We start from the raw sequence: 14,761 nt of genomic DNA, 5'->3' as shown, positions 1-14,761 counted from the left end.
ATCCTTCAAAGCCCAGGGAAGCGCCACCTCTTCCAGGTGACTTTCCCAGTTGAGTCCATACAACATTCCTCTGTGCTTCTTTGTAAGCCCCTCCAGGCAATCACTGTGTCTTAGTCATCTTTGGACTCACCCATGGAGTTCAGCGAAAGAATCTTGTACTTAATGAGGATTCAAGTTGCAGTTGTTGTAGCAGATGGAACCCAACTGATGGACCCCAACTCACTCCCTTTTCCACTGATCGGCTATTTTTAGGATGTCAGGGTTGCCCTAGTATTGTAATACAAAAAGAAGACCTTTTCTTGCTCAGCAAGCTCCATTTTGGCTGACTTCAGGAGAAAGGGAGATATAAGCCCATTACTTATAGAAGGTGTTTTATTGTATTCACCAACGGATAATGGGAGGGAGAATGCAACAGTATAACAATGAAGGAAGGAAATGAACTAATTCCTGCTTTGGGGGGAAGTATACAATAGCTGTGCACCAGGCTGAAGGAGTGTTTTCCAAAAGCAAACAAAACAAAATGATTAATTATATGCACTGAAACCCACAGTGAGCACTTTCGATAGAGAAAAGGGCTGTCCCATCACTGGAGCTCTCTGCATACTCTGAATTTGTAAATGCTGCCTCAAGACTCCGACTACGGGAAGTAGTCCCCCTAAAAGCATAACTAATATGCTTGGGGAATATTTTATATGATAATCATTTTTCTGCATGTTATTCTCTTTGAACTTCAAAGAAAATGAAATGATCAGAGGGCTACTAAAAATGAATGAATATTCACCAGGGCTTCACCAGGGATGAAAAAATGTAGCATTAGTATTGTGAGAGTTTATCCTTTTGTAGTTTATCCCCTTGGGCTCAATAAGATGTCATTCATCATTTAAAGAAATAAGAGTTTGTGTATTTTTTCAATTTCTGTTCTCAAATAAAAGCCTGTTGCCATTATGTTCAGTTTATTGCCAAAAGTGCACACAACTGTTTAATAAAATATATGCAATAAGGGAAGATGAAGAGCAAACTGAGATTTTTTCCCTATTTCAACAAATAGAATTGAAGTAAGGATTTAGTTAGGCAAACAGGGCATGCCAATTAGAAGAAAAGATTCCCTGAAGCCATGTAAAATACAAGTAGAGAAAGTCATTCTACCTAGCCCCGTATTTACAATTGTGGAAGTTATATAATTACTGCATAAATATTCGTCAAAATTCTTGTGTGAAGCCAGGCACAAATGAAATGAAGGAGAAGTTTCACATGGGCTTTATGATAGGAGGAAGACAGAGGGCCGGCCCCGCCCCTGGGTGCTCTTCACTGCACATCCCAGATTTCGCAGAGAAGGGGGGTGAACTTGTGGTCATTGACGCGCCAGGACATCAGCATCTCCGCGTGGTGGTGGTTGAATGTCCGCAACTCCGTCAGGCGGCCCAGGAGACAGGCGAAATGCTGGGGGTTCTCAGGCTGATGGATCTTGCACAGCTTCTGCAGCACGTCAAGCAGAGGTTCCTGAAGCTTCTCTACGGCCTCTCTGTCCTTTATGTATTGTCTGTCTGTTTTGAAGTTTGACATAAAACAACAAAGTTAAAAAGTGGAAGGTTTGCCCTAACCGGTTTGGCTCAGTGGGTAGAGCGTCGGCCTGCGGACTGAAGGGTCCCAGGTTCTATTCTGGTCAAGGGCATGTACCTTGGTTGCGGGCACATCCCCAGTGGGAGGTGTGCAGGAGGCAGCTGATCGATGTTTCTCTCTTATCAATGTTTCTAACTCTCTATCCCTCTCCCTTCCTCTCTGTAAAAAATCAATAAAATATTTTAAAAAATAAAATTAAAAAGTGGAAGGTTTGGCATAATTATATTAAGGCTAACCTTTAGAATATATATATATGAAAGGAGAGAGAGAGATAGAAACATCAATAATGAGAGAGAATCATTTAGCGGCTGCCTCCTGCATGCTCCACACTGGGGATCAAGCCTGCAATCCGGGCATGTGCCCTGACCAGGAATTGAACCGTGACCTCTTGGTTCCTAGGCGACACTCAACCTCTGAGCCATGCTGGCCAGGCAAGGCTAACCTTTTTGAAGTGTAACTCACACATGTTGTACAGTTGAAATGTACAAATGAAGTGTTCAACTTGATGAATTTTCACACACTCACTTACATGTACTCATATAATCACAACTATATCAAGATATAGAATATTTACAGGCCTCCCTAAATTCCCCTTTCAATTAATGCCCCCAAAGTAGCATGTATGGTGAGCATAAGTATCATTTCTGGTGGGTATAACCCAAGGACTGGAACTTGGGATGTAGGGTTTATACATGTAACACTTCAGTAGATAGTGCCAAAATGTTTTTCTTCTTGCCCAGCCAATGTAGCTTAGTGGCTGTACATCAACCTATGAACCAGAAGGTCACGGTTCAATTCCTTGTCAGGGAGCATGCCTGTGTTGTGGGCTCATTCCCCAGTATGGAGTATGCAGGAGGCAGCTGATCAATGATTCTCTCTCATCATTGATATTTCTATCTCTCTCCCTCTCCCTTTCTCTCTGAAATCAATAAAAAATATAAATCAATAAAAGAAGAAATGTTTTTCTTCTTTGTAATTATAATTTGTTATGGTACAACAAAGTAACAACTAGCTTCTGGCTTAATTAATATCATATATAAAATGGTTTCAGGCCACAAATTATGAATGTGGCATTACTTACTCCCAAATAAATAAGCAAAAAATAGAAAAATACATATACAGAGGCATTCATTTCAACATTGTTTAGAACAACAAAAAATTGGAAGTATTCTGAATGTCCAAACATATGGCAAAAATTAAGTAAATTATTGGTCATCGATTCAATGGAATATGATGCATGCATTACAATAAACCTTTACAGTGTAATTTTTTTTAATGACATAGGGAAAGATGTTTGAAGAAAAGTACTTTAAAACAAGACATTATGGTGTGGCTCAGTTGGTTGGAGTGTCATCCCATGCACCTAAAGGTTGTGGGTTCAATACCTGGTCAGGGCACATACCTAAGTTGCAGGTTCAATCCCCAGTGGGGGCCTGTGTGGGAGGCAACTGATCAATGTTTCTCTCATACATCAATGTCTCTCTCTCTCTTTTCTCCCTCTCTCTCTCTCTTTCTCTCTTTCCCCCACTTCCCCTATCTCTAAAAATCTGTAAAACATACACTCATGTGAGGATTAAAAAAATAAAATAGCCCAGCTGGTATGGCTCAGTGGCTGAATGCCAATCCATGAACCAAGAAATCACTGGTTCAATTCCCCATCAGGGCACATGCTCAGGTTGCAGGCTCCATCCCCGGGGGGGGGGGGGGGGGGGGGGGGGCTTGCAGAAAGCAGCTGATCAATGATGTTTCTCTCTTATCAATGTTTCTATCTCTCTCTCTCCCTCTCTCTCTAAAAATCAATTAAAACATATATTTTTTAAAAAACTAAGATAGGTGTGACATGGGCTAAAAATAAATGAATAAAATAAAATTTAAAAGACAGTATGCTTTCTATTATGTTAAAAAGTATGTACATAATTTCATTTAGGCTCCTGTTTAATAACCCCTGAAAAAAGCCTTACTTGACCACTAATTAAAATAACATTCTACTGCCACTTTCTCTCCTTATAGTCTCATCTTTATATTTTTGTAGCACTTGCCACCTCAATAATCACTACAAATTATTTTTATTTGCTGTTTTTCTTACCCTACTAGAATGTAGTAAGCTCCATGCAGCTGTGGCCCGCCTGTTTCTTTACCTCTTTATTCCCCAATGTTTAGAACCATGTTTAGCATATAGTAGGTATTAAAAATGCATTTACTGAATGAAAGTGAAGTTTAGAAGAAAGGCTGAGAAGAAATACACTCAAATGTTAACATGATTCAGTTTGAAGCAGTGGGATTATAGGTCTTTTTATTTTTTTCTGTTTCTGTGTTTCTCAGATTTTCTTTAATAAACATTATTATGATTATACTGGAAAAATGAACAAATAGCATAAAAATGAAAATCTAACGTCAAAATTACCTGGAGAGAGAATAACAATTGCTGTAAGCAGAGCATACTCTTCTTGAGTCATTTTCAATTCTGCCACACTTTTGTAAAAACTAAACATCGGTGTTATGTATTCATCAGAAATACCTGTGGGGGAAATGTGAAAAATTGCAGAGGCATGGTAAAGTTGCTGAATACCTAAAATTGTAAAATTACAAACACATCACCTATACACACACATATGTGAATATTTGCACCCATAGCCACATGTTTAAATAATGTCAATATATATTATATGTTCCAGCCAAAGGCCGGGCAAAGGTCAGCTAACAAAATCCTCAAAATAAGAATAAATCAATGATTGGTGAGTCTTTAATTTTGGTAGTGCCTTTGTTTTAGTCACTACTGTCTGACAATAAATGATAACGTTCCTGACTTGCCAAAAGAATCTTCTAACGTCACCCATTTTCCAGATGGGGTTTGCTCATCTTTTTCATATTAATATCTATAATCAAGGCATAGATAGCATCTTAAATAACCACCACCACCCCAATTATTGTTCTTCAGCCCAGAAGTGTAAACAGCTTCACTTAATAATGTTTAGAGTTCTTATCAGAGGCCTGATATCTCTCTGAATTACCAAACCTGTTCATCCATCACCTACTAGGCATTGGTGCTTGGCTGTTCTCTGCAAACTCAACATGTCCAAGATTAAGACACCATGAACAAGATGAAACTCTTCCTCTTCCTGCAAACCCAGCTCATTCCTACTGTTCCCACTCTCAGTGATTGCTACCCTCACCACCCCGAAGCCCCACCTGACACTGAGATTCAGCCTCCCTCTCATGTGGTCAGGGCCGACTCCTGTGGTTAGACCTGCTACCTCTCACTGAGCAGCTCCCTCCCCTCTCCACTGCACCTGGAATTAACTTGGTTTAAGTCTTTATCCTCTTCATCTGGAGCACTGCAATGGCCGCCTCACTGGTCTTCCTGTCTTCAGTTTAATCTCCTTCTACCCATCTCAGAATTACCTTTCCAAAATTCAAATCACACCCTGACTCCCCACTTCCTACAAACCTTCAAAAATTCTCCTTGGCTTTTGGCATAAATGTTCTCCCTTTTTACATAGGAAACTCCAGGACCTGTCCCCTGCCTACCCTACCACCCACTACTCGCCACATGAGAATCATAGGAATTCACAATTTTTTAGTGCACTGTTCCAAACACTTCTTATGCTATAGCTCATTTAATCTTTCTAACATACCATGAGATAGGTACAGAGAGGTTATATAACTTGCCCAAAGACACAGCTGGTGAGAGCCAGGATTCAAACCAAAACTAGCAGGCTCCAGAGTCCTGGTTCGTAGCTGTGACTAAGCTGCTCAACCTTCCCATTATACCTCACGGCCTTTACTCCAGCCATTGCAGTTCCTAAACAGTTCCCATTGCCCAGTTTTTTAAAAATTAATCCTCACCTGAGGATATGTTTTTGTTGAGTTTTTAGAGAGAGGAAGGGAGAGAGCGAGAGCAAGAGCGAGAGAGAAACATCAATGTGGGAAAAACATTGATAGGTTGCCTCCCATAACTTGCCCTGACTGGGATCGACTCACAACCCAGATATGTGCCCTGCCCTGGAATCAAATCCAGAACCTTTTGGTGTATGGGACGACACTTGAACCAACTGACCACCTGGCCAGGGCACATTACCCAGGTTTCATACATGTTGTTCTCTCTACTTGAAATGTCCTCCTTCTTTCTTTATCTAGCTTGCCCCACTTTGTAAGTTAAGGCTCCTTTGTGTTACTTCCTCCACTGATTCAACAAATACTAGTTTGGTGCCTGTTCTGTGCACAGATCCACTCCAGAAGCGCTTTGACAGCGGAATGTGGAGACAGGGGGAAAAAGACTATGATGTGGCCTATGGATGAACTGAGAGGAACATGAGTTCCCAGGATCGGGCCACCCTAGGCCGCTCTATTCCATCCCACACCAGACCTAAAGCCAGAGAGCTCTGGAGAGCCAAACCAGGACAAAACTGGATTCCAGATTCTAGAACATGTAAGTATCATCTGATATTACACTTCACAGAATCAGAAAGTCTAACTCCTCACCTCTAGAAGAATCTAAAGAAGCATCGCAAACCAAATCCTTGGTCTGTCTCTTTGGTCAAAATACCACGCTTTTCTCCCCTTTGACTTTTGATTCTTGAAACGATTCCCGTGGGTTCTCTTAATAATAGTGTTGTTGCGGAGAACCTTGGGGATTGCATCCTGTGGAAGACTGCCCTCCAGCCAGCTGTTTCCGGTTGAACTGAATGTCCAGGACCAAACTAGATATAACTTAAAATGCAGAGGGTAGGAGTGTGAGCGAGCCTGGGAGTATCAGTCCTGGCTTCCAACCAACAGTGGTTAAGGGGTAGTAACCAGTTCTGAGTTTGAAATCTGACCTATGACTTGGTCTTGGGCACATTACTTAAACTCTTTCAGCCTCAGTTTCCTCATCTGTGAAATGTGAATTATAACAGTAGTAGCATATGAGATAATATATGTAGAGTGCCTGGCTAAGAGTAAAACCTGCATAAATATTACAGCCAATAAGTATTATAAGAGCTATTATTATTGTTATTCAGGAGAATTGGATGAATGCATTAGTTCCATCTTAGTATCAATTCATTGTAATCTTAGGTTAAGCTCATATACCTTTGTGTATGCAAAGCTGTGTGTGTTTTTGTTGTTGCTGTTGTTTTGTTTTTAATAATTCTTTATTGTTGAAAGTATTACATATGTCCCCCTTTTTTCTCTCATTGACCCCCTCCAGCCCGCCCCCACCCCCCAACCCCCACCCTCCATCCCAGGCCCTCACCGCCCCATTGTTTGTGAACATGTACCATGCATATATGCATACAAGGTCCTTGGTTGATTACCTCTCACCCACCCACCCTCCCCCGCCTTAAGGCAAAGCTATGTTTTTGTTTTGCTTTTATAGTCTGCTGTTTCCTAGGGATGAATACAAATTGGCTGATCAGTGATTTGCTTCAGCATTTTTCTAGATAGTAAATTTTCCGGGTAGGGTTGTCCTTTTACACCTTCAAACAATGTCAGTCTTTGGCACTTGGGGACACCTATTAGTTGTGGTTATCTAAAATAATAACTCATGACTGTGCCATTATTTTACATAGTCCATGAAAATTTGGGAGTAATATTAAAGGCAGCTGATATTAAAATATTTAATTTTTAGAAATTGTCTTTGACTACCTAATTTTTTATTTTATTTGTCTTTCCAAATCCCCGCTTACTTTCCAAACATGTTACCTCTGTCACAGTGTAACAGAATCTAATTGAAGTTGATAATTTTAGAAAAACAGGTTAAAATGTATATTACGATTTCTTACCTGGTACATGTTTTAAAGAAAAAAAGTGAACATAGAGAAGATGTAGAAAAACATAATAGAAGGGTTTTAAAAAATTATTTCCCTACAGGATGGATCAAATAGAAACCTGCTTTTGAATTAGAATCAATAATCAGAATTAAGCCCTGGCTGGGTAGCTCAGTTGGTTAGTGTCGTCCCAATATGCCAAGGTTGTGGGTTTGTTTCCTTGTGGGCACATTTAAGAATCAACCAATGAATGCATTAATAAGTGGAACAACAAATCGATGTCTCTCCCCCCTCCTTACTCACTCTCTCTCTCTCTCTCTCTCTCTCTCTCAAATAAATAAAATATAATCAGAATTAACCACAACAGCATGAACAAAGAAGTGTTTTAAGTCTCTATGAACAGCAATTTCTCATTTAAAAATGTAATAATAACATCTTCCTGAAGGGGCAGTCTTTTCCCATTTTCCTGCTTCCTCCTTCCTGGAGACTTGCTTAAGGTTTGCTTCAATTGGGCTCTTTATGCCCAATTTGCTGATTTTTGGTCACAAGGGGGCACTATTTTCTAACGTAAACATAAAGACTACTATGAAAAGTCCAAAGTTGTGAAAAACCATTTATATTTCTATTCCTCTGTTTCTTCTTTTCCTTTCTTTATCCAATGTTTTGTTGTTTCATTTTTATTTTTAAGAGGTCTGTGATTGATATATTAACTGGTTAATGATAAGAAATATTCTTTGAAAGAATAACTATTTGATAGAATCAACACTATGCTGTTGTAAGTTACTTTAAATGTAACTGTCTTTTATTTCCTAATTAACTTTCTAGTTTTCATTGGAGATAAAAATAGAGTAGAGGTAGGGGTGTGTGTGTGTGTGTGTGTGTGTGTGTGTGTGTGTGTGTGTGTGTGTTGCACAAATGTGCATTTTATACAAGGGATCCTTGTTAGGCGTCCCATCCAGGTTTCAAGGTCAAATGCAAATTTTGTTCTCTCTCAGGAGCTTCCTCTGTCTCCGTGTATCAGAATTAGTTGCTCCCTTCTCTATGTTCAATTCTATTGCACTTGTCACAACTCATTTCTTTCCATCCCATTAGAATGTGAAATACCATATAAATGTTATGAGAGTAGGAACCAACTATTCTCAGTGCCTGGCACACTGCCTGGCCAGTAAAGCGTGCTCCACAGATGCTTCTTGTTCATCTCTGTATCCTTAGTAACCAGCGTGCTGCTGAGACATGGCAGGAGATTAATAAATGCATATTAAATTAGGCAATATTACATTTTGCTAGTTCTTATGATGAAGGTGACATAGTTATGAGATGTGATGGGGGAAAGGATGCTATTAAGACAATGGAAACATTCTCATGATGCTAAGAGAATGGACTCTAGCCTACAGCTAACTTGTACTCAGCGTCATTTGTGCCACAGTGTTGGTCTTAGTAAAAGCCTGCCAACAGCTCTAGCTGGTTTGGCTCAGTGGATAGAGCATCAGCCTGTGGACTGAAAGGTCCTGGGTTCAATTCCGGTCAAGGGCATATACCTGGGCTGCAGACTTGACCCCTGGCCCTACTCGGGGCATGTGCAGGAGGCAACCAATCGATGTGTCTCTCTCACATTGATGTTTCTCTCTGTGTATCTCTCTCTGGTCCACTCTCTCTAAAAATCAATGGGAAAATATCCTCGGGTGAGGATTAACAATAAGAAAATATTTAATAAATAACACACCTCCCATTAGTTCTAGTGGCTAAAAGTTATCTGGCCAATTAGACCTCACCAGTGCTTAGGAATTGAGAGGGTTTGGACTATCAAGTCCCAGGTTCATTCCAATAAAATTCACCAATTTTTGAACATCTAATATGTGCCAGGTGCTGTGATAGTGCTGGGAATGATCCTCAAGCAGTTGACAGATTAATGCAAGAGGCAGATACATAAATAAACATATAATGTCCAAAATGGGACGAATATAAAAGGCTAATGGGTACAGCTGAGGGCTAATGAGAATATGAACACATGTAATACTTCGATACTTTCTAATTTTGAGAAAACTTGCTTCCTACAATTTGAGCCCCAAATTTGTCCATGCCAAAATTATTACATGACCATTTTGAAAAGCAAAAGGAGAGCTGTTACCTATTTGAAACTTTGTGTAAGCATTTCCTTTTCTTATAAATATTCTATCATTGTTTCTTTATATTTCTAACCTTTATTTCAAAGATAGTATTGGAACCAATAGTTTACATCTACTTCTTTAGAAAATATAGTTCTTATCATTGTTTTCATTTGTTTCCAAGTCTAAAGCAGTGAAGTCATAGGTATTTAAAGAGCAGAAAAATAAACATAGTATACTACATACAGCATACTTTATTAAGCTACTATAAACTAGCTACAACTTTATCACTCTAGTAAGAATTTCTCCTTTCTCTGATCTTACCGCCTCTATTCATTTTATTAATTACTTAAAAAAATATTTAAAATTGCTGGCTGTGCTTATACTTTATCTCTAACCAAAGGGCAAGAACCATATCTTACCAGTCTTTATATTCCCTACCAGCTGATAGTTGGCAAATGTAAGATCTTAGCAAGTAACAGGTGCATAGTAGAAAAAGGCTGCTGGGCTTTGACTAGAACAGCTGTGTTCATCTCATGGCACTTTGCTGATTAACTGTATGACCTTGGGCAGGCCATCTAGCCTCTCCAAGCCCATTCCCCCATCTATAAAATAGTGGCATAGCACCCCTTCAGGGGTGACTGGGGATACTAACAGAATGAAATATGTAAAAACAAACCATTGCAAAATCACAAGATATACTGTCATCCTGATAAACACTTAATTGAATATTTCATATCTGTCTGTTATGGAGATCCAAAAAGGCCACAAAAGACTATGAATTTCAGAGGTTAGTTATATGTGTAATTAACAGAACAAGTTTCTTTGGTTTGTGAGACGTTGTTGCTAATTTCTTTGCTGTTAAAATATAAATTCTTTCAGTGTTAGCAAGCCTATTTCAATCCTAATACCATATTTAATGGTATTATATGATTATTCCTATTTTTAATGAAACTTCCATCTTAAAAACCTAATTTTCATACAACTACATTGGGAATAAAAATACTGATGCAGTAGAATTATGTAGAAACAACTTAACCACAGGTTGTGTCAGATATATGCTCTGAAGCCTCAGTTAACATAAATAAACACTCTAACCCTCATTAAATAAATGTATCTGAGGAGACCGTATGTTTGTTCATAGAATCGGGATGTAATAATAGCAAAGAAAGGTATATGAACTTGGAGAACAAGAAAAGAAATCTCACATTATATTATTTAAAGAGTTGTGTAGGCATAAACAGGGTAACAGACATTGTTACTGTGGAATTCAAAGTACAATACAAATATGAATGTGTTATATTTGCATAAGAATGAAAAGTTATTTTGAAAGGTCACCTGGCAAGATCAGGTTTTTATGTGGTGTGTGGAAGAGGCAATGTTCTGAAAATCCACTGGGAGAAGCAAATTCATAAATATGAATAAATAGAAACATCATGATAGATAATAAAATACTAATCAGCATGCGAATTTGGATGCTTTTTATTTTCCCAATACGTGGTCAAATTATGGGTAAAGTATCTTATGAATTAGAGGCATGCATCTTTATTTATAGAGACCACAGGCTGGAAAACTTTTTTTTTTTCTGTTAATCCTCACCAGAGGATATTTTTTTCCATTGCTTTTCAGAGACAGTGGAAGGGAGGGAGAGTGGGAGAGAGAGAGACAGAGAAACATGCATGTGAGAGAGACACATTGATTGGTTGCCTCCCGCATGTGCTCTGACCAGGGGAAGGGGAGCAAGCTTGTAACCCAGGCACATGCCCTTGGGAATCAAACCCGCAACCCTTCAGTGCATGGTCCAATGCTCTAACCACTTAGTAACACCAGCCAGAACTGGAAAACTTCATTTTTGAACCTTTCAACACTTGCAGATTTAAGTTTTGAAATTTGTGTTATCAAGCAAGATTTTTTTTATTACATATTTTTAGCCTGCAAGACCCTCACCATTTCTCACCTAGTTGCGGCATTGGTCTCTCCCAGGTTTCTCTGCTTCTGTCTCAGTCTCTCTAACCCTTCCTTCATAATACTGCCAGAAAGATCTTTCTACAGTACCTCTACGGTCATGTCACATCTGGTCAGAATATTACAAAGGCACCCCATTATATAGTGACTAAATTAAACTACTTTCCTGGCATTCAGTGTCTTTTAGTATCTAGCACTTATTACAATGTCAGCTTTACAAATATTATTTTCTAATAATATTAAAGGACTTGTGAGTCCTATACATGGTTAATCTCTCATCCCTTCACATCTTTGCACTTTCTATGTTACCCTTTATATGCTAATATGCTAAGTGCCTGGTTGTCCAGTCGTCTGTTCAACCAATCAAAGCATAATATGCTAATGATATGCTAAGGCCGTTCAACCACTCACTATGACGTGCACTGACCACAGGGGGCAGACTCTCCAACTGGTAGGTTAGCTTGCTGATGGGGTCTGGCTGATCGGGATTGAATGAGATGGGCCAGACAAGCCCTGGAGCCCTCCCACAGTCCCTCCCCAGCTGGCCAACCTCCACATCCCTCCCAGGCCCCAGCTGTGCACCAGTGGGGTCCCTAGCCCGCACCCTCTCACAATCTGGAATCCCTTGGGGGATGTTGGAGAGCTGAGTTTGGCCCGATCCTGCTCAACACAGAAGCTGTCCCCTGGTGGTCAGTGTGCTCCCACAGGGGGAGTGCCATTCAGCCAGAGCCAGGCTCACAGCTGGCAAGTGCAGCGGTGGTGGTGGGAGTCTCTCCCACCTCCACTGCAGCACTAAGAATGTCCGACTGACGGCTTAGGCCTGGGGGGAGCGGGCCTAAACCGTCAGTCAGACATCCCCTGAGGGGTCCCGGACTGCGAGAGGGTGCAGGCCAGGCTGAGGGACCTCCCCAACTCCCCCCCACCGCCCACCGAGTGCATGAATTTCATGCATGGGGCCTCTAGTTACCTTATAATGCTATATATCTTAGAATGCCTTTCTCAGACTTTTGTGGCTTGAGAAGTTTCTAATCATCCTCCAAGATTCAACTATCAACTTTGAAAGCCTTTCTAACTTGCCAGAAGACTCACAGGAAGGCAGGGATTGTCACAAGGCTGAACCAAGTGCCTAGAATTAGATGCAATTTAGGTTCCTAAGTCTGGGGCAGGACTGGACCTGTTGGGGTGAGTGAAATGGTTCTATAGTCAGGGGAAAAACCATCTGAAAAGAAAATAAATGGACTAGACTCACAGCTTCAGATAATAAACCATCCATCCATCCATCCATCCATCCACTTATTTATTTCACAGATGTTTGTTGAGCACCCACTCCAAGCCAGGCATGCACTAGGTACCTGGGTTAAAATATGAAGTCAAAAAGAGGCAGCCCCGCCCTACAGAGTTTTTAATATCAAATCAAGGTCATTTGTAGAACAAATTATTAAAGTTAGCCATGATTTCAAAGAGATCAAACTAGTTATGGGGTCTATTTCAATATTTTTAACAAATTAGAAACATTGATGAGAGAGAAACATCCATCAGCTGTCTCCTGCACACCCCCTACTGGGGATGTGCCCGCAACCCAGGTACATGCCCTTGACCGGAATCAAACCTGGGCCCCTTCAGTCTGCAGGCCGAGGCTCTATCCACTGAGCCAATCTGGATAGGGCACCACTGTCTCTTGATGTATAAACCAAGAACACGTCAACCGGAGTAAGATTCTTTGGTAATTGGAGACATATGTGTAAAATTAAAAATACTTTATCATATGAGTCATCATCTGTTTTTACTTTATTAGTTTTTAAAAAGCTAGATTTGACTCATGTGTTTTCCTAAACAGAGCACTGTCACGGTGAATGGACACCAGGACCAAACAGCCGGCCAGGTAAGCTGGAGAGGCATCTTCCATCACAGGCCGCAGCCACAACAACTTTCCGCAGAGAGAGAATCAACGATTTACATTCAATAGCCTGAACTATGAAAATTCAGCAGCCTGCAGTTCATCCTTCCCAAGATAACTGTCAATTACTCATTGCAACTTTAAAATAAAGATATTTGCCCATTAATTAATAATTACTTATTTCCTCCTTCTAATCAATGGGCATAAAATTTCCGTTAAGCAAGATGAGTAAGTCCCAGAGATCTGCCGTTCAACATTGCACTTACAGTCAACAATACCACTTAAATAGTTGTTAAAAGGGTATATTTCAGCCCTGGTCGGTTTGGCTAAGTGGATAGAGCATTGGCCTGCAGACTGAAAGGTCCCAGGTTCGATTCCGGTCAAGGGCATGTACCTTGGTTGCGGGCACATTCCCATTGGGGGTGTGCAGAAGGCAGCTGATTGATGTTTGTCTCTCATCAATGTTTCTAACTCTCTATCCCTCTCTCTTCCTTTCTGTAAAAAATCAATAAGATATATTTTTTTAAAAAAGGGTATATTTCATGTTAAATATGCTTACCACCATAAAATAAAATAAAAAATCAGGATATTTAAGTAGCCAGCCAAATGACTGGTTAAGCATCAATCAGAAAAATTTATGGCACAGAAGATCCAATCGAGAAGAATTAAGAAAAACAGTAAGACTTGTAGGACTGGATAGTGCCTTGGAGGTTACCAATTCAATCCTTCTCCCTTACCCACAGTCTCCTGAACACACACACACACACACACACACACACACACACACACACACACACACTGTCCAGGACCAGAATCCACATTTCTTGACAACGCAATGTCTTTCAAAGGGTGAAAGGCTGCAATAATATATTTCCCAGATCCTTCTCTTCCTCTCCATTTCTCCCAGCAGCAGGGGTCACACCCTTGATACTTCCTGCCTCCTACCAGGTGACTCTCTTCCTGGCTTATCCTAATATTTCTGGAAGATTTGTAAAGCATAATTTGATGTTTGATGTTTTCCCTTCCCACTCAAAAATCTCTGTCTGGCCATTACATAGGAAATAAAGAATAAAATCTTTACTCCAACATTTAAGGTCCTCAACCATTTTGTTCTATGTTTTCTTTTTATCTCTTTTTACTATAACTCTTAATCTGATCAAACTCAATTATTCACTCTTCTTTGCATGCAGAACCTGAGCGTGCAAAACCTGAGCTTTCTTGCCTCAATCCTTTGCTCCTGCCGGTCCTTACCTCCTGCACCTCCACCCAGTATCACATCAAATATCATTCAAGGTCCAGCAAAAATGCCAATGAAACCTTTCCCGACCCCTTCCAACTAGAGGTCATCTCTCTCTGTTATTCTCTTCCACACTTTAACTCTCTCTTAACATATCTCTCTAGCTCATATCTTCCAGGGATGGGGAAAC

At 40.2% G+C, this 14,761-nt stretch overlaps 1 protein-coding gene across 4 annotated transcripts in view; it reads right to left on the bottom strand.

Moving 5' to 3' along the window:
- Positions 1-368: 368 nt before the first annotated feature.
- NR1H4 (nuclear receptor subfamily 1 group H member 4) overlaps positions 369-14,761 on the bottom strand; it is a 66,522-nt gene continuing 52,129 nt past the window's right edge. For all 4 annotated transcript variants that reach the window (XM_036301646.1, XM_036301644.1, XM_036301647.1 and 1 more), the window contains 2 exons: positions 4,025-4,138; positions 369-1,544 (listed from right to left, as the gene is read on the bottom strand). In XM_036301646.1, coding sequence (XP_036157539.1) covers positions 1,306-1,544; positions 4,025-4,138 — 353 coding nt within the window. In that variant the 3' untranslated portion in view covers positions 369-1,305. The remainder of the gene's footprint in view (positions 1,545-4,024; positions 4,139-14,761) is intronic.

Source organism: Myotis myotis, unplaced genomic scaffold (assembly GCF_014108235.1).
Source record: "Myotis myotis isolate mMyoMyo1 unplaced genomic scaffold, mMyoMyo1.p scaffold_m19_p_3, whole genome shotgun sequence".
NCBI lineage: Eukaryota > Metazoa > Chordata > Mammalia > Chiroptera > Vespertilionidae > Myotis > Myotis myotis.
Note: the sequence above shows the minus strand (reverse complement) of the source record. Positions and strands in the feature narration are given on the sequence as shown.